Genomic DNA, 21,227 nt, shown 5'->3' with positions numbered 1-21,227 from the left:
ACTGTGTCAAGAGGTCCTGACTCTGAGCTGCCCCGGGAGCAGGGAGCGCGGGACAAGTGCTCAGCCAGGGGCAGCAGAATGACAGCATCCTCTGTGGGACAGAGACCCAGAGAGCTTGGAAAAACCTCAACTTGGGCAGAGGTTGGGAAAGTCTTCAGTGGGGGAGGGGAAAGTGTGCAAGTACGAGGGATATAGGGCAATGTAGTGGGGGGACAAATGCAAGGACAGGGAACCAGCAGCCCCCGGGAAAGTCCAGCAATAGTGAATAGTGGAGTTATTCCATCTTAGATTCACATCTTGGTTCTGCCTATTGGTAGCTGATTGTGACCTTAGGCAAGATGTTTAACCCTCCAAGCCTCAGTTTTCTTATCTGCAAAATGGGAATAATAATTGTACCCATGTCAGAAGGTTACTGTGAGGAATCAAGAATAAGATAAATGCTTAGCCCAGTGTCTGGTACATGCTTTGTGCATAAGATCCATTAATGTCATATGCATGTGTTATATGGAGGGAAGGAGGAGGAGCAGGCTGGCAGGTCCTTAAATCACAGCATCCAGGAGGCTCTCTTCCCAGTCTCCTGGCCCCAGGAGATGGGCTCAAGAACCTTTCACCACCCAAGGGGAGAAGACAGACCTTGAAGAAGGCCAGGCAGGAAAGGGGAGACGGGAGTGGACTCACAGTCCCAGCTGAGGTCTGAGGCCACCCATCCTGTTGAGGAAAGACATAGGAAGAGAGCAGGAGGTCCACATGGGATTTCATTTCATTCCTGCATGGAGGCCTCTATTAGTTTCCTATGACTGCTGTAACAAATAACCTCAAACTCAGTGGCCTAGAACAACAGAAATTTATTTTCTCACAGTTCTGGAAGCCAGAAGTCTGAAATCTCGCAGGGCCACGCTCCCTCATGGAGCTCTTGGGTAGAATCCATCCTTTGCCTCTTCCAGCTTCTGGTGGGTGCAGACGTTCCTTGACTTGTGGCTATATCACTCCAATCTCTGCCTCTGTCTTCACCTTGCCTTCTCCTTTGGGTCTCTCCTTTGTTTCTCCATTGCAAAACTCCCTCTGCCTTTTAAGGACATTCATCATTTGATTTAGGACCCATTTGGGTAATCTAGGATGATCCCTCGAGGATCCCAAGACCCTTAACTTAATTACATCCACTAAGATCCCTTTTCCAAATAAGGTAAGATTCACAGCTCCCGGTGATTAGGATGTGGACATATCTCAGGCAACTACAAGGTCCCATGACAGAGATAAGCACAGTAACGTGGGCAAGGGCAGCCTCAAATCCCAGGTCTGGGAGGGGTGGAGAACTTAGTCTCAGGCTAAGCACCTACAGGCTTGGTTGGAGCTCTTCAGCTTTGGGGAAGAGGCTCCAGGGACCCAAGCTTTCTCTCCCTTGGAGCTTGTCCTGCTCCTTGCCACTTTGCATAACCCACTTCCTCACCACGTTGTCAGACTTGATTCTGGACCCATCAAATACAAAACTGTTTCCCGGGGGGAGCCAGGTCCCAGCAGACTGGGGAACTTGGAAACTTTGCAAACTGGGGAAGGGACAAGTAGCCTTTCAACTCCTCCACACACCTTACAAGGCCTTTTGGGGCTGGGCTCCTGGATGTTCCAGCTTCTCACCCTCTGTTCCGGTTTGCTAATGCTGCCAGAATGCAAAACACCAAAAATGGATTGGCTTTTATAAAGGGGGGTTACTTGGTTACAGAGTTGTAGTCTTAAGGCCATAAAGTGTCCAAGGTAAAGCATCAACAATAAGGTACCTTCACTGGAGAAAGGTCATTGGCATCTGAAAAGTTCTGTTAGCTGGGAAGGCACATGGCTGGCGTCTGCTTGCTCCTAGGTTGCATTTCAAAATGGCATTCTCCAGAATGTCAGCTTTCAACGACTGTCTTCAAAATGTCTCTCAGCTGCCGCTTCTCTGAGCTCCTTCTGTCCGAGCTCTTATAGTGCTTAAGTAAATGAATCAAGACCCAGGCTGAATGGGCAGGGCCACACTTCCACGGAAACATGCAATCAAGAGGTCACACCTTAATCAAAAGTGTTATAGTTGGGTGGGTCATATCTCCATGGAGACAACCTAATCCCAATATCCCATGAGACTGGATTAAAAGATCATGGCTTTTTCTTGGGGGACATAATATATCCAGACTAGCACACCCTTCTTCCCCTCCAGCTGCTCTGAACTTTCAGTTTTTCCAAAAACCAAGAGCTCTCACTTCAGGCCTCAAGGAGCATATTTGTTCCCTCTGGAACAATTTTTCCTCCTCAAAACCAAAGGATGGCCTTAAGTCTCAGCTTAGAAATCCCAACCTAACTGGATGCCCCAAGCTGGGTGACATCCTACCTCTGGGCTCCCCATAGGCCACCCTCCCTCACACGTCTCCTTTCCCATCATAGTACTAATTACAGTACAGTACAGTTGTCTGTACCCATGGGTCTCCCAGGACCTACACATCATAGGTGCTCAGGAAAATGTTTGTTGAAAGAATGAACAACTGATTCCATGGCCGAGCTCTGGTTCCTGTGCCCTGCTTTAGGAATCAGCTTCCTTTTGGCCAAGGCTACCAGAGTGGATGCCTGGCTGACCCTCACCTGAATGAGGGCCTTTGGAGCATTAACAAAGATTGTCAAGGCTGAGAAGAAGCAATTTGTCATTGCATAAGATAGGGATTTTGGAATTAATTGTGCCCTTGTGCTGGGAGCCATGCCCCACAAGAACCAGTACTTTGTGCAAGATGATGGCAGGTCCTGTGAGTTACAATGTACAAGTGGTTAAGTATTGCTATGTACGGTAAGGGCTAAGCCTAAATAAGTCTTCTCAGCGAGCTGGGGCCTTAACTGTGGAGAGATGGGTTTTCTAGGCTTGGGAGATGCAAGATTTTGAACCGACCAGCTACTAAATCATAGGTAGCAAATCTTCTGCCTATCCCCTCAGATCCAAGGTGCTGGATCTTGCAAACTTTGTCATAAAATTAAGAGGCATTTTGCTTTATTTTCCAAATAGAAAGTTGTAACATTTAATATGCTTTTAAAAACTATACGTGCCTCAGCCCCATTTCCCCTGGAGATTTGTCCTTGCTGGCCCCACCACTACTACCACCACCACCACCACCCCACCTCATCCTGGAAAACTGTTGCCCTGAAGGATAAAGACTGAACTCCTGAGAATGGCACCTAGAAAGATCTTCCTGTCCACCCTCATCCTATGTCCCTTCACTCATCCTGAGCTACTAGTTATGTCTGCACATCTCAGGCTTCCAGGGCCATGAAGGACAAGTTGGGAGAAGTAGGCCCTTGTGGGCCTGTTGTGGGATTGGGTAGGATCTCTCCAGCAGCCCTACAGAGGGAGAGGGTGACATGCAGGTGAGACAAAGGCAGGGAGACCAGCACGGCACTGTGGCCATCATCCTGACAAGGGCAACTGTGACCCAGACCAGGGTGGGAGGGACAGACGGAGTGAAGTGGAGAAGAGATTTCAGAGATGTCTGGGAGACAAACAGGTGCTGAATAAATATTTGTTGATATTCCTGGCTACTCTTTCTAGAGTAGGCTCTTCATTCACTCTTCTTTTTACTGCTTTCATAGCACTTCTCACCCTCCACAATTACCTTGTTTATGTACTTGCCTATTGTCTGTTTCCATCAAGCAGAATGTAAACTAAATGAGGGCTGTGACCTTGGTCAGTCTTAATAAACATAGTGCTTGGCACTGAGCAGGTGCTCTCAGTAAATCTTTGCGGACCAAATGGCTCAGTAATTGATCGGAAGGTACCCTGTGAGGACAGGGAGGTGAGAGGCACTGGGAAGCCAGTTGGAGGCCTGTGATCCTGGAACCGACGCTGCAGAGGGGTTAAGACTCTGCCTGGTTCTCTGGCCATAGGAAGCGTGGGCGCTAAGCAGGGGTATCGGGGGTATAGATGGCCCGGGGACCAGCACCCCAATTGCCAATCGGTAGCATTTAAGAAAATCCAGTTCCCATTCTTCACTTCCTGGTCTTCTGGTTGCTGAGCCAAGCAGTGGGTGTTTTTAGGATAAGAGAATAGGAGACCCCTGTGGGGCCCAGGGTCCGCCCCTCTTGAGTGTGGAAGTAGACAGCGGCAGTTGTGGCGTGGTGCACGGTAAAAGCCTTTACTGCCAGGCTCTGTCTGACCCCAAACCCCAGCATCGCAGCCCTCCGCTCAAGAAAGCTGGGCTCCGGAGTTTGCAATTCCTCCCAGGCCCTAAGTGGGGCGGCACTGGGCCGGCCAGGGACTCCGGCCGAGGGCGTGGGACTTGCGCGAGGTCCCGCGCACTTAAAGGGGAATGTTAGTGACGCGCCTGGGCTAAAGCCAGCACCACGTCTGTCTCTCCCCTCCCGTCTGGCACGCCGGTCCGTCTAGTTGCTGGGGAGATACCCCCCCGGTGCCCGTTTCCCCCTCGGACTTCAGCATACGCTCTGAAGGGTGGGGAAAGAAAGTAGTCCCCCTTAACGGGACTCGCAGTTATCAGTGCCGGGTGGGGAGGAGTCGGAAAAACAATTGGGCCTTACAACTTGGGCGCACCTGCGTGGTAGGTGACTACAGTATGGCTGCTCCTTTAAGGCCGGAGCGGGAGGCTGGGACTCGAGGTGCGTCGGGCGGGAGGAGGGGCTTCCTGGTGACGTGTGTGGGGAGGACGTGGTTTCACGGGGACTTGCCGCCAGGAAGGGGGCGGTGCTCTCGGTGACGCGACACGGGGAGGGGGCAGGCGTTCATTGATAAAAACGCCGAGCTCCCTCGGGCGCCAGCGCAGCGTAGCAAATCCAGGCAGTGCCACTCGCGGCCCGGGCCGGGCGGCACCGAGAACGAGCCGCGCCCGCGCTGCGTCGCGCCGCCCGCATGGAGCCCGCCGCCGGCTTTCTGTCGCCGCGCCCCTTCCCGCGTGCGGCCGCTCCGCCCGCGCCCCCCGCCGGGCCCGGGCCGCCCAGGAGTGCCGGGCCGGGACCTGAGCTGGAGGCGCTGGCCGGGCCACCCGCGCCGGACCCTGGGCGCCTCATCACGGACCCGGGCAGCGGCCGCACCTTCTTCAAAGGCCGACTGTTGGGCAAGGTGGGCCGGGGCCGTCCGGGAGAAGGTGCTAGCTGGGGCGGGTTCTACCGGCCTTTTTTCCGGCGCCGGGCCAGGGCATTTGTCCCCCGCGCGGGGCCGTTTGCGGGCCAGACCCGGCCTCCCCGGGAACGTCTTGCCTGATGGCTGCCCCCTCCTTACAGGGGGGTTTCGCCCGCTGCTACGAGGTCACTGACACAGAGACCGGGGGTGCCTTCGCGGTCAAAGTCATCCCGCAGAGCCGCGTCGCCAAGCCTCATCAGCGCGAGAAGGTGGGTCCAGGCCCAGCGGAAGGGGGTTGGGGGGAGAGGGTGCCGCGGGGGCTCTTGAAAAATGATGACCCCGATACCCTCATCGCAGATCCTAAACGAGATTGAGCTGCACCGAGACCTTCAGCACCGTCACATTGTGCGTTTCTCGCACCACTTTGAGGACGCCGACAACATATACATTTTCCTGGAGCTCTGCAGCCGGAAGGTGAGGGGCGGTGATGTGATGGGGAAGGGAGACCTTAAGACCCCAAACTGGGGTCCTGGCTTTCCCTCAGCGAGCAGATGGAGGGAGGGTCAGGCAGGACGGACCGGGGGCTGAGGCAGTGGCTCTCTGCAGTCGCTGGCCCACATCTGGAAGGCCCGGCACACCCTGTTGGAGCCAGAGGTGCGTTACTACCTGCGGCAGATCCTTTCCGGCCTCAAGTACCTGCACCAGAGGGGCATCTTGCACCGGGACCTCAAGCTGGGTGAGACTCCTGGGCCAGCAGGATGGTGAGGGGGAGGTGGGCAGGTTGGGAGGAAGGAGTCTGACAGACCTCTCTGCTGCTGCCCAGGAAATTTTTTCATCACCGAGAACATGGAGCTCAAGGTGGGGGATTTTGGGCTGGCAGCCCGCTTGGAGCCTCCAGAGCAGAGGAAGAAGTGAGTGTTTGAGGAGAGGGGTGGCCACAGTCTGTTTGACACAGCTGACATGCGTGACAGACAGTGAGTGTGTGTGTGTGGGAGGTACGATGACTGCCTGATGAATGCATGTGATAGATGGGAAAGAGGGTGATGGGCTATTTGTGGGAAGCTGGAGGTGGCAGTCTGGGTGATGTGACTGGTGGAGAGGATGAGGACTTTACAAGTTTGTGACACAGGTCGGGTAGGTGACCCTGAGTTCCTGAGACAGATGGGGATGTAAGAGTTCTTGGAGGTACATGCCTGACCCTGTGTGTGGACAGGGTTAAGGTAACAGATAATGTGGAAGTGTTATGTGTGAGACAGTACAAGAATATGGGAATGGTGAGACACGACCCCTGGTGGGTGTGTGAGACTCTGCTGTGGCCATGATGACTGGACGTATGTGACAAAGATAGCATGTGTGGCAGATAAGTGTTTATGGGGGATGTGACAGCTGGTGTTGGTGTGTGTATGGCACAGACTGTGGGAGGTGACAGCCTGTATGGGTGCCTGACAGACAGCGGGGGTGTAGGGGTGATGACCAGTGATGGACTCTCTGTGGTGACCCTGGAGGAAGGGACTGGTTTGGGGGTCAGGGGTTCCCCCTGTCCTACAGAGCAGCTGAGCAGCTGGGCCAGGCGCATGGGTGGTGGACTCAGCTGCTGTCCCTGGCATCCATTGTCCCAGGACAAGCAGGAGCGCCCTGGCCTTTGGTGACAGGCAGCTGCTTTGTCTGGGCTCACAGTGGGGGCAGGGATGGAGGTACTGCCGGGCTGGGTCTGAGCCTTCCCCTCTCTCCTCCTCCTCCCCACCGCCTTTCAGAACCATCTGTGGCACCCCCAACTATGTGGCTCCAGAAGTGCTGCTGAGACAGGGTCATGGCCCTGAGGCAGATATATGGTCACTAGGCTGTGTCATGTGAGTCCTAGGGTCATGGCAGATGGGGGGTGCAGGATGGGACATACCCTCCACTTTACTCCTGACCCTCCTTTTCCCGGCCCCACAGGTACACGCTGCTGTGTGGGAGTCCGCCTTTTGAAACAGCTGACCTGAAGGAGACGTACCGCTGTATCAAGCAGGTTCACTACACGCTGCCCGCCAGCCTCTCACTGCCTGCCCGGCAGCTCCTGGCCGCCATCCTGCGGGCCTCACCCCGAGACCGCCCATCAATTGACCAGATCCTGCATCATGACTTCTTTACGAAGGTGTGAGGCTCACCAGACACCGAAGTCCAGTCTGCATATTCCCAGATTAGATGGGGGCAGGTGAAGGACCCTTGGGGCCTTTCTTCTCTGCTTACATGGCTTTCCTCCCCAGGGCTACACTCCCGACCGGCTCCCTGTCACCAGCTGCACGACAGTCCCAGACCTAACACCCCCCCACCCAGCTAGGAGTCTCTTTGCCAAAGTTACCAAGAGCCTCTTTGGCAGGAAGAAGAAGAGTGAGTCTGGGGTGTCAGTGGACTGTGGGAGTAGAGCTCAGGGGCCTGTTACACACATTGCACGGATATGAGTGTGTGTATTTGTGAGAGTATACTCAGGAGGGATACCTCTGAGCTCCTGGGGAGAGCATATGTGGTATGGGTATTTGGGGATGCCTGTCTCTTGTCATCCCTGTGGGAAGTAGGGGGCTGGGCAGGATACTGAGACACCAAAGATACAGAGGGCCGTGTCTCCCCCATCTCCCAGGTAAGAACCAGTCCGAGGAGCGAGACGGGGTTTCCTGCTTGGTGAATGGCCTCAGGCAGACGTCCATTGGCCATAAGGGTGCCAGGCCCGAGGTGAGGTGTTCACGTGGCCTGTGTTCCCCTGACTCAACCCTGCCCTGGCAGCTGTGGGAAGCCGGGGATAAAAGAGGCTGGCGAAGCATCCAGCCTTGTGGCTAATGGGCTGTGTCTCATTAGCCAGTTGGGGCTGACGTGGGGTGCCTTGGGAGCCAGGGGAGGGCTGGGCTGGGCCATGGGCCCCTAGAAATGGGATTTGGGGGCTTATCACTCCCTTCCTATACCCAACCCTTTAGGATCCAGCAGCTTCTGGTCCAGCCCCCCTCAGCCTTGTAGAGACTGCACCTGAAGACAGCTCACCCCGGGGGACACTGGCAAGCAGTGGAGATGGTGAGGAGCCAGGGTAGATGAGAAGTGCTGAAACCAGAGGGAGGGGTGGTGGGCAGGGGAACACGGCGTGGGTCGTGGGGGATGAGTGCCTAATTCCCAGTGTCCTGTTTCCTTCAGGATTTGAAGAAGGTCTGACTGTGGCCACAGTGGTGGAGTCAGCCCTCTGTGCTTTGAGAAACTGTGTAGCCTTCATGCCCCCAGGTAAGGTCAGGGTCTGGTATGAGTGAATGGTGGTGGGAATTCTTTGGCTGGGAGGTCTGGAACCAGTCCTCACTCCTTTCCCTCCCATGACAGCGGAACAGAACCCAGCTCCCCTGGCACAGCCAGAGCCTCTGGTGTGGGTCAGCAAGTGGGTTGATTACTCCAACAAGTATGGCTTTGGGTATCAACTGTCCAGCCGCCGTGTGGCCGTGCTCTTCAACGATGGCACACACATGGCCTTATCAGCTAATAGAAAGTAAGTGCTGTCATGGGGTACCTTGTACCTGGGCCATTTTACCTAGCAGGGCTGCAGCTTGGTGTGTCATGTGCTCCTGGGCTCTGGGGCTTGGGGTGTCTCAGGGGAGGGGTGTTGGAGCAGGGCTTCCTCTGATCTCTGTCCCCTCCAACCCCCCAGGACTGTGCACTACAACCCCACCAGCACAAAGCACTTCTCCTTCTCTGTGGGCGCTGTGCCCCGGGCCCTGCAGCCTCAGCTGGGCGTTCTGAAGTATTTTGCCTCCTACATGGAACACCATCTCATGAAGGTGTGTGGGCAGGGGTGGGGCATGTTGATGACTAACACATCCTGGTCTTTTCCCATTCCCTCTGGGGGGTGGGGGGAAGACTCAGAGCCTGGGGCTGAAATCCTAATGGAGGCATCAAGCCGGAATGGGCCTGACTCCTGTCAGATGGTGACTTGCCCCTGCCCCCCAGGGTGGAGATCTTCCCAGTGTGGAAGAGGTGGAAATGCCTGCCCCCCCGTTGCTGCTGCAGTGGGTCAAGACTGATCAGGCCCTCCTCATGCTGTTTAGCGATGGCACAGTCCAGGTAAAAGTGGGTCCTGGAGTTGGTGGAGAGGCCTGGGAGGCCCAGGGTTCCAAGGAAGAGACTGGGCCTGGGGCCTAGACTGATCAGTGCTGCCCTCTTGTGCACAGGTGAACTTCTATGGAGACCACACCAAGCTGATTCTCAGTGGCTGGGAGCCCCTGCTTGTGACTTTTGTGGCCCGCAATCGCAGTGCTTGTACTTACCTTGCATCCCACCTCCGGCAGCTGGGCTGCTCTCCAGACCTGCGGCAGCGGCTCCGCTATGCTCTGCGTCTGCTCAGAGACCGCAGTCCTGCCTAGACCCAATCCTGCAGAGCAGGCCCTGACCCAAGCCCCCAGGCCTGAGCCTATGCCTGTGTGGCCCTGGTCCTTGCCTTGGTGGCCCTCCCCCTCCTTTTGGTGCCTCACTGGGGGCTCTGGGCTAACTCCCCCAGGGAATCAGGGACCAGCTTTACTGGGGTTGGGGGCAGCCTGCCCTTGCTGCCTCCTACCCTTCTCCAAGATAAGCCTGAGCCTTAGCCCCCAGCTCAGGGGGCATTATTTATGGACCACTTTTATTTATTGACAGACATTTATTTATGGGGATGTAGCCCTGGGGAGGGCCTCCTCCTGGGATAATAAACCGTTTTGCAGAAGTTGGGGGCTTCCTCACTCACAGTAGAGCCCATGGACGGTAGCCACGGCGAAGAGCGAGGAGTTGGTGAAGGCGGCAGAGGCCAGCCCATCACACGCCGTGTCCCAGAGCGCGCGGCTGACCACGCGCACGCCCTGGCCGGCACGTGGCCCCAGCACCACGCTGCACACCAGCTTGTAGCGCGGTGGGCTGAGCTCACGCAGGCGCAGGTGCACCTGCTCGCACAGCTCCCGCGCCAGCGGCCCGGCTTCGTGGCCGGAGTAGGATGCATTGCGCAGCCCCGCAGCCAGTGCCGCTTCTAGGACGCGCTGTGCACGCTCGGCTTCCCAGCGCTCTCCAGGCGCGGGCTCCGTGCGGTACGAGGGTGCCACCCGGCGGGTGGGCGCCAGGGGCAGCCCGGAGAAGCTGATCCGTGAACCTAGAGGGGGCACGGGGCACAGGGATTGTCGGCGACCCGCGCCTGGCCCCACCAGTGAGTTGCGGCGTGAGGAGGACATGGCTGGGCCCAGCACAGAGCCACGTCGGGAAGCGGGGCCCAGACCTACAGGTCGGGCCTCATCAATGCTGGGCAGGCACCCTGGTCGCGGTGGTGGTGGTTTCGGCCCTGAGTCTTTGGCAGTCTCCTCCTCTTGGCATCTGGGGGGCAGAGGCCTGCTAGCCATAAACCTGCTGACTAGAGACCGACAGTTAGGGCAGGATGGCCTTGGCTGGCCATCTTCACCCACCACCCAGTCGAGTTGGTGATGTCAAGGGTTTTTACTTTCTATTCCTTTCTTACCTGTGTTTTCCAGACAAGCAGATCAAATAGTCTGGGGGTTCCTGGGTGCTTAGGGTCTCCTTGGGTAGAGGGTTAAGGACTTTGTTAGTGACATCTGCAGGAGAAGGGTTGCCGATCTAACCATGATCTTAGGCAAGTCCCTGCTCCTCTGAGCTCCACTTTCCCCTGGGCACAATGGAGGCAAGCTAGGTGAGCTCTAAGTACACTTTCTTTCCTCCCTAGCTTTGACAGCAGGAGAAGGGGGAGATATACCTAGTTCCTACTTCAGCCTGGACAGTGGAATTGGTACTTCCATCCCCCAACTAGAAGGTTGGATAGACAGACCCATCTCCTTCGACTCCACAGATCCTTCTGGCCCTGGAGGTGTTGAACCCAGTCCCCTTCTACACCTACCTGCTTCTAGGGTGGGTGGCACAAAGATCTTCCTCAAACCTGGCTGAAGCTGGTGGCTGATGATGCTCCTTTCACCCTCTGCTTTGGCCTCTCCTGGCCCCACCTTCAGAATCAGTTCGGGGATGGCCGCCCTCTTCTTCTAAAATTCCTGCAGACACCTGAGTCACCTACAGCCTTTGGCCTCTACGCTCTCTCCCAGCTCCCCAGGCCTGGGCGGCTGGGCCTGACTGGCAGGCAGGAGGGGAGGGGCCCCTTGCCTGTGTTGTGGAGTTGCCATGGGTGCTGGGGCAGGCAGTGCTCCCTCTGCTTCCTTCCCTCCAGTTCTGGCTCTGGCTTAACCTGAGAGTCACCACTGTGAGCATGCGCTGAGCGCAGAGTGCCTGTGGATGTCCCTGAGTCATCAAGGAAGATGAGGCAACCAGGGCTTGGTGTTCCTGGATGTACTACCAAGATGGACACAGAGGGGGCAGGGTGGAGACAGAGGGAGATGTTGCAGAGAGGAGAGGGGCCCTGGCTGGAAAGATGTCCCCCTATCCTGGGGCTCTTGACCCACTGTCTGTTTCCTCCCTTGTGAATTGGTTGGATAACTGGCTCTTCACGTGTGTGAGCAAGTCTCAGAGGCCTGGGATTTGGGGGGACCTCAAAGCTGCCAGGGTGGCTGCTCAGGAATCTGGGAACCAGGCCCACAGGAAGGAGCACATCAAGGCTCTATCATCTCCCGAACAGCATCAACAAGGACAAACATTTCTGCTTCAGGCGCCGAGCTAGGGTGGGGCTTGAGTGACTTCCTCAGCCCTGGGCTGTGTGCGGGGGAAGGGAGGCCCTGCAGCTCAGCTGGGGGGAGCCAGGCTGACGCAGTGGTGACTTGGTGGTGACCTGAATCCGGCCTCCTGACCCTTGCTGCTGGCCCAAGTGCCCTGGGGCTTGTCTCCAGCTGGCCACACCTCTGCTGTGTCCAGTTCCCAGATTACTGCCTCCCTCCCTCTACCGCCTCAGGCAGATGCATTTCAGGGATGCCAGAGGCTGTGACGCCTCTGGCAGAGCTGACGCCTCCTCACCTGACCCCTCTCTGGGAGTGACGGGACTGCCCCCTCCCAAACAAGCCAAGTCTTGGCCCTGTAAACTGTCCTGTGGGATTGAGGATTTTCCCGGTTGATGGGGGTTCCCCAGGCCTGGGGTCCTGATTCTGAGCCTAGGCGGGGGTTGGGGATGGGTGGATTGGAGGGCAGGGGAGTTTGAACTCTGATCCCAGGGCAGGAGGGTGCCACAGCACTAGGACCCTCAGGCTCCGCTTAAGGCCCTGCCGAGGACTAAAGTTTTCCCCAAGCCTTTGAGAGATGGGCGGAGCCTCTTCCCTGCCAGGCTCCAGTTTCCATGGAAACCCCTCGGCTTCCCACCCAGGCTGCTGCCTGGCCAGGCTCCCAGCTGGGGCCTCATCCGCCTGCCGGCTGCTCCCCAGCCACAGGCCGCTCCAAGCCTTGGCTTCTCGCTCCTCCCTCCCTGCGTCTATCCCTGTCCCCAAGCCTCTGGCCACTGGCCTCGGATGCCTTCTTCAGGAACCTGGGCCTCCCCTGGTCCAGTCTCTAAACTTCAGCTTCTCAGCAACAGACCTCCCAAGCTCCTGCCCCTCCCTCTCAGGCCCTTCAGGCTTCCTGCTCCTTCTTGCCTTCTGCCTCCCTCAGACCAAAGAACGACAGATCTCCTAGGCCATCCACCCGCTTGCTTCCCCCGCCCTCCCCGTCCATGGAGACCCCAGGATTGGTTGTGCACGGGGAGGCTGTGCCCTTTTCCACAGCACTCAGAAGCCTCGTCAACAATCCCCGGTACAGGTGAGGGGTGGGCCCTGTCTGCGGGTTTTCCCGAGCCGCCTCTGTTTGGCCCCATGACTCCAGGGAAGCCCGGCGGGGGGAAGAGGTAGCTCTCCTTCCTGGTGAACTCAGTCTATAGGAAATTCAAGTGTAGAGGACGGTACTGGTCACTCAGTGTCCACCATATTTTGAGAACCAGGGGTGGGAGGCAGCGGGGGCTGGAGCCCACCCTTCTCTGGATCTTGGGCTCCTAGTAGAGAAAAGAGCCCTCTGCTTTCTGACTCCTGAGAGATGGGATGTGAGTTGATTCCTGTGTACTCAGCTTTGTGGTGGGGCCTCCCTCCCTGGAGATGCAGAGGAACAGATGGCCCTACTCTTGAACTGGGGATTCATAAGCAGAACAAAACTCAAAGATGGGAACCAGAGTCCCAGACAGGAAATAGTTCAAGGGTGCTGATGGGCCTCACTGCTTGCTCAAGATGCTGGTGGTTTCTAAAACCAGGGATGGAGTTTTCAGGGGCAGCGTTGGTCAGGGGAGCTAGAATGCAACTTTCTGTCCCCACTGCCTCAGAGCTGATGCCTCCCATAGCCCTGCAGGCCTTGAATCTGGGGCTAAGAGGCTCCAGGAAGCCCAAGCTTCATTTGCTTCCTACTCCCTACCTTGTTTGGTGGCCCAGAGGCCGGGGCCGGAAGTGATCAGGAAGATGGAAAATGTGGTCTAGCCTCATAACAAGTGCATCACTACCCACTACCGTGCTTGTTTGCAGCCAATACACTCTCTGCAGTCCTGGCCCCCACACTTCTGCCTGGCAGAGGGCTGAAAGAGCTGAGTTGGCAGGTAGTGAAGGAGGAGCCAAGAGGGTGCTTCCTTCCCTGAAGACTCAGGCTAGAAAGGTGGGTGCAGGTGGGATCGATAGGATGTTCTTGTTTGCGTCAGCCCTGGTGCCCCTCAGTGAGCAAGCATAGCCACTCCCTCTAAGATCTGTGGGTTTGGAATTACCATCCCATTTCAAGGGTGAGAAACCTGAAATTGAAAAATAGTAACTCACTTCCCTGAGGTACAATAGGGTGGAGCTAGGATTAGAACCCAGGCCTGTGTGTCCCCATCTGCCACTGGGAGGAATAAGCCCAGTCTCATATTACGATAAGGAAACTGAGGCCCAGAATGGGCAGAGGCAAGGCCCAAGTCGCACCCTAGACTCTGGCTTCCTCTCCCCTGGCTCTTTTCTTCTCTCCCCCCAGTGATGTTTGCTTTGTGGTCGGTCAAGAACGGCAGGAGGTGTTTGCCCATCGGTGCCTGTTGGCCTGTAGATGCAACTTCTTCCAGCGACTTCTGGGTGTGGACCCAGGTCCTGAGGTTTCTAGCCCTGTGGTGCTGAGCACCGTGCCAGCTGAGGCCTTCTTGACAGTGCTGGAGTTCCTGTATACCAACAGCGTCAAGCTGCACCGCCACTCTGTGAGCCCACTGGGTGGGAGCGGCTCGGGGTGCAAGAGGCAGAGGAGTTGGCCTGTTACACTGTGGGCTGAGGGGCAGGGGAAACTCCCATCCATTCCCCCAACCACCTACTCTGCAGGTCCTGGAGGTGCTGACGGCGGCCGTGGAGTACGGGCTGGAGGAACTGCGAGAGGTGGGTTTTTGTGGCAGGCCCGTCTCGTCTCCTTTTCCTTGCCTCTCATGGACTCAGCTCACACCCTGCCTCACACACACACACTCTGGCTTGAAGAGGAATGTGTGTCAGTACAGAGAGTAGTAGGGGAATCTCTGTGTTAATTGGACATGTTTGCATGCATGTGTGGGAAGAGATATGCGTGTGCCCCTGAGGGTACTGAGGTGAGGGTGGTGCACATGGGGTGTTTATAGCTGTGCTGTAGATACAAGGATAAATCAGCCTTGATTCCTGTTCTCCAGAGAGAGAGAGGAAACAGACACATGAAAACTCTTAACCCCGTGACATAACTGTGATAGCTGAGGGAAAAGTGGAAGGTCTCATCAGTCCCTCTTCTCCCGTTGGGAGAAAACTTCCTGGAGGAGGAAATATTTGTTTAGGAGTTTGTTCAGAGAGGGAGTGGGAAAATGGCCTTCTATTCACAAGGCACAAAAGGAGCTAGTGAGACATTTAGTGTGGCTGAAATAGTGTGAAGTGAGAGGAGAAGAGCAAGAGATGAGACTGGAAAGGATGGCCGGGGCCAGTTCATTTAGGAGCTTCTTACTCCCTTCGAGAGTTTGGACTTCTCTTATCCAGAGGGGAGTGCAGATTCATTGGCGGGTTCAGGCAAGGCAGTAAGGATTTGGAAGCTAAGGGGAAAAAGGACTGGGAGAGATAGGAAAGGCTCTCTGGTCTAGTCAAGGAATGACATGGCCAGAGTGGAGGTGGCAGTGGAAGCCCAAGAGAAGTGGAATGGATGGCTTTTAGAGAGGAGGTGGCCCTGGCAACCCCGTGCTTTTCTGGATGTGAGAATAAGAGAGAGGTGTCATGGATGAAACTCAAGTTTCTGGCTAAGACAGAAGGTCAGGAAGGGAACAAGTGTCCTGAGAGAAGGGGAGAGTGGAATGTTTGCATGGCACCTATGTAGTCTGATTAGTGGGGAATATACTCCCATAAGGAGGAGGGCTGCTGGGCTTGGCATTGTTAGTCTGTCCTTCTGGGCTTACCATATGTCAGGCCCTGATGATTCCCTGCTTTCTCTGGCCTGGGAGGTCAAGATGGACCTGGGGCTGATGGGAGCCTGGGGGGCCCACTGCTCCAAGCTTGCCAACTGCTTCTGGGATGGGGTCTTGGTTAGGGATACCTCTGCACAACTTGCATGTTTCTGTTACCAGCTGTGCCTGGAGTTTGTGGTGAAGGTGCTGGACGTGGAGCTGGTTTGTGAGGCACTGCAGGTGGGTAGTGATATCAGGCCTGAAGGAGAAACCAAGTCCCTTCCTGCCAGTCTTCTCAAGCTCAGGAGCCTGGCTCTCAAGCATGTAGAAACGGGTTCCCAGGGTGCCAAGCACCTGGACCTGTCTGGCCTGGCACAACCTTGGCACATGGGGGATGAACTCTGTGCCCAGACCTGTGGGATCCTGGGTACCTCAGCAGGATCGGGTACAGGAGCAGAGAGAGTTGAAGGGAGTGGAAGTCTTTGCCGGTCTTCCCTCTATTAGGTCTGGGGAATTGTTCGGTTAGATTTGGGGTGGGGGTTGTGTGGACGTTAGAAGCCAAGCCTAGGCCCCAAGGTAGGGTTTGAAAGCATGGCATGGCTTCTGGTAGTGAAGGCCAGGTTGTTAGGGTAGCAGTATCAGAGTGTGCATGTGTGAACTGCGGTCTTTACTGGGGAGGACCCAGGCCCTGTCAGCCTCCCCTTCTAGGATTGGGGTGAGGCTTGTCGTGGTGGGCCCCAGTGTGGAGGACTACATGGCCTCTCCAGTGTCCAACCTGGCCTCCCTCTTTTGCTCCCAGGTGGCTGTAACCTTTGGCCTGGGACCACTGCAGGAGTGTTGCGTGGCCTTCATAGAGGCCCACAGCCAGGTAGAGCTCCCTATCTTTACAACCTCACACACCCCATTCTGCAACTCCTTGACCCATTCGCCTGCTCGCAGGAGGCTCTTCGGACCCGCGGCTTCCTGGAGCTGTCGGCGACCGCGCTGCTGCCCCTGCTGCGCAGCGACAAGCTCTGCGTGGATGAGGCTGAGCTCGTCCGGGCGGCCTGGAGCTGGGCGCGCGTGGGCGCCGTGAGTGGGGGCTGGGGGAAGTGCGAGGGGATGTGCTGTAAGAGACGAGTGCCGCAGAGAATGGGCGGGAACCAGCGGGGGGCAGGTGTCCTGGCCCCGCCAGGGCTCAGGGCTGGCGTTCGCAGGCGGTGCTGGAGCAGCCCATGGCCGAGGTGGCGGCCCCGGTGGTGCGGGAGCTGAGACTGGCCTTGCTGGCCCCGGCGGAGCTGAGCGCCCTGGAAGAGCAGAACCGGAGGGAGCCGCTCATCCCGGTGCGGACGCGGGGGACTGGGCTCAGACGCACCCAGCGGCGTCCGGGAAGGGCGCGGGGGCGTGGCCCGGCTCTTGCTTTGCGGGGCTTGGAAGGCACTGTGGAGCTCCGAGGTGACCGGCCTTCCCCTGCAGGTGGAGCAGATCGTGGAGGCGTGGAAGTGCCACGCCCTGCGGAGAGGGGACGCGGCCCGGGGCGCCCTGTGCCGCCGGCGGAAGGGCACTCTGCCCCGGGAGCATCACCGCTTTCTGGACCTGCCCTTCCAGTGATCCAGCGCCACGACTTGTGAGGAACCCCGGGCCTGTCCTACTGGATGGCTCCAAAACTACCGCTCCCGGTATGCTCGACTCTTGGAGTAGACTTCCGTTCCCAGCATGCCTGGCGAGCCGAGCACCGGAAAGGCCGCACTTTGTGATGAGCGGCGAAGCGAGGTTTTAGGCTCGTTAGAGCAGCCAGGGTTTCCTTCGCATCACACCGTGTTCGTAGGCACTTTTCATCTTCTCGTTTGCTCGATGACACCCAGATATATTTTCAGCCCAGCTCCCTCTTTATCCCAAACCTGCCTCCTGTGGAAATCTCTTCGCTGAATGCCCCTCGGGCATTTGAGACTCAGTCTAAAATCGAGCTCATCTTGCCCCAGTTATGCACTGCTCCCACCGTGCTTTTCATCTCCATGAGTGCCCAAGTCGGAAACCTGGATCTCGTCCTTGCCATATCTCCCTTCCTCACACCTGCCTCATATCCTTTCTACCTTCTAAGAGACCTTACCAGTTGTTTCAGTTCTTAGTCTTCCTGCCTTTACTCCAGCCCTACCACCTCACCTCCACCTGTCCCAATCCATTCCCCACACTGCAGCCAGATCTTTCTTCAAATCAGGTCTGACAATGTCAGTCCTAATCCCTTTATTAAGCCCCTCAATATCCCCATTGCCCTCAGAACAAAATACAATCCGATTTCACTTTCACGGCACTCAACGACTAGTGGTTCCCAAACACTGGCAACTTTTCTCAACCACTGCATTTGCATAAATTCACTCGTTCGGAGCCACTAGTCCCCTAGCTCTAGATTTAGTCTTGGGGTCTTCAGTCTTATGCTACTTCTTTTCATTCCTTACACATCTTGTCTTCTGAGGATCTGAATCTTCCTGGAAAAAGATTCCTGGAGCTGGAGTGGTGCCTTGTTCATTTCTGCTTCCCAAGTCACATATGCAATACTCTATAAATGTTAACTGAATGACTTCGTTTCCTCATAACCACTTTATTCCATAAAGAGTTTAAAGAAGGTGAAAAACAAGATGTCATCAATCTAAAATGAGGGACAATCAATTATTTGGAAGAAAATAAAGTTAGATTTCTGTTTCAGGGATTTTTTTTTTTACAAAAATTTGTTTCTCATGGGTTAAAGAGTTATTTGGTATTATCTCTCAAGATCACTTCATGCAGTAACACTTCATGGCAGCATTGTTTGGGTAATGAAAATTAAAAACAATCTGTATGTCCATCAATAGAAGACTGGTTAAATTAACTGTGATATATTCCTGCAGTAATATAAAATATATTCAGATCTTTGGTGAAAAAAGCACAGAGCAGCCAAGAAGAGCATGATTCCTTTTGTTAAAAAGGGTGCTGAGTGAAGGCATCTGATGAGATTAGAGACCTGAAGGAAGGAGGGCCTGGGCCATGGGCTCTGGGGAAAGGCATTGGAGGGTTTTGTTAAAAAGGAATGAGTAAAATGAATATGCCTTCTGGAGCGAGGCTGCTGGGTTTGAATTACAGCTTCACCACTTTTCAACTTTGTGACTTGAGTGAGGTCACTTAACTTTTCTATGATTCAGTTTCCTTATTGGTAAAATGGAGATAATAGAACCTACCTAGTAGGGTTCTTAGAAGAAATTAGTTAATTTTTGTAAAGTGCTTAGAACTATAGTGGTACAGATTAAATCCTGTATATATGCTTGGAAAATAAATTCAAAACATTCATTTGTTCTACCAGTATTCATTGACTGCTCATGTATGTGCCAGGCATTGATTCAGGATCACCGAATACATCAGAGAACAAGTCAGATAAAGTCCCTGCCTCATGCAGCTTGCTTTCTAGTGGGAGAAACACAGTAAACAAAGAAATAAATGTCCTATATAATTTCAGGGATTAGTTTGTGCTATGAAGAAAAATAAAGCAGGTTAAAAGAATAGACAGTGATATAGTAGGAGTGGGACTTGTTTCTTACAGGGTGCTGAGTGAAGGCATCTGATGAGATTAGAGACCTGAAGGAAGGAGGGCCTGGGTGATCAGATTTACACTGGCTGCGATGGGGAAGTTTGGAATAGACGGTTTGAGTAGTCCAGGGAGAACATTTAAGAGGTTATTCCAATAATCCAGGTAAGAGATCTCCAACCAGGGTGGTAACAGTGGAGGTGGTAAAATGTGATTGGACACAGCTTTGAAGGTGGGAGTCAACATGACTTTCTGATGTGGGGGTCACCAGCTATTAATGGTATTAACTTAAAGTCCTGAAACTAGAGATGAGTTCCCCTACAGAAAAGAGGTCGATAGGCAAGGACATACAACATTTGGGAGAGTCGTAGCTATTTTTTCTGCAGGGCACTTCTATCTGATATTATATAGTATTATCTGGATTATATTATTTAATTTTTAGGGTTTTGCCTCATTAAAAAATTAAGCCCACAAGAAACAGAAGGTTGTATTCTTAGGGCTAGAAACTGAGTGTCGAATAGGATGCTTAATATTCAGAATTAAATGTAGATAAAAAGCCAAAAGTCTAGAAGAAATCACACCAAATCCTAATGAAGTTAATCCGTGAGAATTGGACTAGAAAAGAATAAGGAAAAAAAATTAAAACTGGTATTACTTTTTGTCAATTTGCAAACAAGGAACTAAAATACTCAGTTGTTCTTATATTTCACTCCCTCCCCTGTTCTCAGACCCAAGATAAAACAAATTAGCAAAACTGAAAACATAAAAAAGAAATGATACGGTTGCAATCAAAACAGGGTAAGCACAGCCTAAAACATTAAAACCTAGCTAGAGTCACTTCAGAACGGCAGCTCACATCCACTGTAAATCAATCTCTTACTTTTTAGCATAAAAATCAAGCCTTGTGAAAACAAGGCATTAAAGAATTAATAATGAACCTATAACTGTTTCTCTCCTCGGAAATTTTTAGTAAAAGCCGAAAAATTTATACAATTTGAAGAAAAACCGCAACATGGTACTACTCGCTCCCTTCGAACCTCCCGGACGGAGAAAACACAACACACTTACGGCTGTTCAAGGACTGAGAGACACGCACTATTTGCATGAATTTTCTCCAAGCCACGTAAATTTACAGTAATTAGGCCCTCACAATAGTGCAGAAATACCCGTGGGGATGGAACTCAAGTGTCGTGAGGCCGTCTTTTCGTGGTGCAACGTGGGTATGCAAATCACAGGCGGCCCGCGGGGCTTTGTAGTATCAGCAGCCCAGCTGGGGCGGAGCGAGGCGGGAGCGGAACGGGGTGGAGCGGGGCCCGGGGGACCACTCCTCTACGCTGCTCCCTTCTTTTCTGGGATGTACGGCCAAAGAACTTGCCTCGGCGTTTGCCGGAAGACGTGTGGGCGCTTCCCGCCCGCTGTGGATGCCGAATCTCTAGCGGGGACTGGGATTGTTAAATGTTAGCCCCAATTGTTAAGAATCAGTCCTATCATTCTATACCCGCCAGCCCTAGGAGTGGAAACGGTCGAGCCCAGATACTCAGGGCCAGTGAGACCACATAGGAGGCAGTCACAGTCCTTCCTGGAGGAGAGGGCATCTAATTTATCTTGAAGGATTATTTGGCGTTAGGTCAAGGGAAAGCGGGAAGGTGTTCTTAGGCATGGGGAAGGGCATACGCAAAATTGTGAACACCACTACTACAGCCTGTCCCGAGAGTCGTGTGGGTGTACTGGAATGAGAGTGTTTGGCGGGGGCGCTGTCGTAGAGAGAGCTGAGGCTGGCTTGGTAGGCGGGGCTAGATCACATCATGCCCCGAAAGGGCTTGGGTAGTGATGGGGACCCATGCCATGGAAGGGTGTTGAAGTCAGAGGGATGAATAGTGCCAGGTGTCACACAAGGAGGCTGCTCTGCAGGCAGCACTGGGACTTGTCCCCTGAGACTGGATGCGGGCTGACCACTCCTGGGATGGTCTAACTCCAGCTGACTGGAATGCCCGGAGCTACTGCCACACCAGGCTCACCTTTCCAAGTCTCAAGGTTGTTTCCTGAGCACATAGAGCAAAGCAAGAAGAGTGCCGACGAGCTGTCAGGTCATTACTTACACAACTTCTTTCACTTAAAATCCTGAAAGAAAAAAAAAAGGATCTTAAAATATAGTCTCCAGTCTTCACACTTCACAGATGAAGACTCTGACGCTCAGTGAGGTTCAATAACTTGCCCAGGTCAGTCAGCTGGTAAGTGACATAGTGGACTGACGTCTTTTGCACTACTCCAGCCTGGTCAATTCTCCC

The 21,227-nt window shown here is 54.4% G+C and overlaps 3 protein-coding genes and 1 non-coding gene across 16 annotated transcripts; 2 read left to right on the top strand and 2 right to left on the bottom strand.

Annotated features, from left to right (window-relative positions):
* The first annotated feature begins 4,780 nt into the window (after positions 1–4,780).
* On the top strand, positions 4,781–9,785 carry PLK3 (polo like kinase 3). Its single transcript, XM_037827393.1, has 15 exons — positions 4,781–5,077; positions 5,239–5,346; positions 5,435–5,551; positions 5,684–5,813; positions 5,901–5,988; positions 6,832–6,927; positions 7,016–7,214; positions 7,327–7,450; positions 7,698–7,789; positions 8,029–8,122; positions 8,240–8,323; positions 8,417–8,579; positions 8,739–8,868; positions 9,038–9,151; positions 9,259–9,785. Exons 1-15 carry the CDS (start codon positions 4,868–4,870, stop codon positions 9,448–9,450), a joined length of 1,941 nt encoding a protein of 646 aa, XP_037683321.1. The 5' UTR covers positions 4,781–4,867; the 3' UTR covers positions 9,451–9,785.
* DYNLT4 (dynein light chain Tctex-type 4) lies at positions 9,691–11,213 on the bottom strand. Of its 8 annotated transcripts, none has more exons than XM_037827405.1 (3): positions 10,956–11,213; positions 10,563–10,621; positions 9,691–10,453 (listed from the first exon to the last, which is right to left on the bottom strand). In XM_037827405.1, the coding sequence occupies exon 3, from the start codon at positions 10,444–10,446 to the stop codon at positions 9,799–9,801; it is 648 nt and encodes a 215-aa protein (XP_037683333.1). In that variant the 5' UTR covers positions 10,447–10,453; positions 10,563–10,621; positions 10,956–11,213; the 3' UTR covers positions 9,691–9,798. The 8 variants fall into 8 exon arrangements, with proteins under 8 accessions (XP_037683333.1, XP_037683335.1, XP_037683336.1 ...); XM_037827407.1 differs by having other exon boundaries at positions 10,995–11,213; XM_037827408.1 differs by having other exon boundaries at positions 10,563–10,656; positions 10,956–11,093.
* Positions 9,919–18,681, top strand: BTBD19 (BTB domain containing 19). 6 transcript variants are annotated; one of them, XM_037827399.1, is made up of 8 exons: positions 9,919–12,784; positions 14,006–14,219; positions 14,338–14,391; positions 15,585–15,644; positions 16,204–16,272; positions 16,344–16,475; positions 16,601–16,726; positions 16,860–18,681. In XM_037827399.1, the coding sequence occupies exons 1-8, from the start codon at positions 12,699–12,701 to the stop codon at positions 16,992–16,994; spliced, it is 876 nt and encodes a 291-aa protein (XP_037683327.1). In that variant the 5' UTR covers positions 9,919–12,698; the 3' UTR covers positions 16,995–18,681. The 6 variants fall into 6 exon arrangements, with proteins under 6 accessions (XP_037683327.1, XP_037683323.1, XP_037683325.1 ...); XM_037827395.1 differs by having other exon boundaries at positions 16,601–18,681; XM_037827397.1 differs by lacking the exon at positions 15,585–15,644 and having other exon boundaries at positions 16,601–18,681.
* A 1,156-nt stretch (positions 18,682–19,837) lies between these two features.
* Positions 19,838–19,953, bottom strand: LOC119528413. Its single transcript, XR_005215711.1, has one exon. It is a non-coding gene; the product is annotated as a U5 spliceosomal RNA (small nuclear RNA).
* Between the last annotated feature and the right edge of the window lie 1,274 nt (positions 19,954–21,227).

This window comes from Choloepus didactylus, chromosome 2 (assembly GCF_015220235.1).
Source record: "Choloepus didactylus isolate mChoDid1 chromosome 2, mChoDid1.pri, whole genome shotgun sequence".
Classification (NCBI taxonomy): Eukaryota; Metazoa; Chordata; class Mammalia; order Pilosa; family Megalonychidae; genus Choloepus; species Choloepus didactylus.
This window is presented reverse-complemented; position numbering and strand designations above follow the sequence as displayed.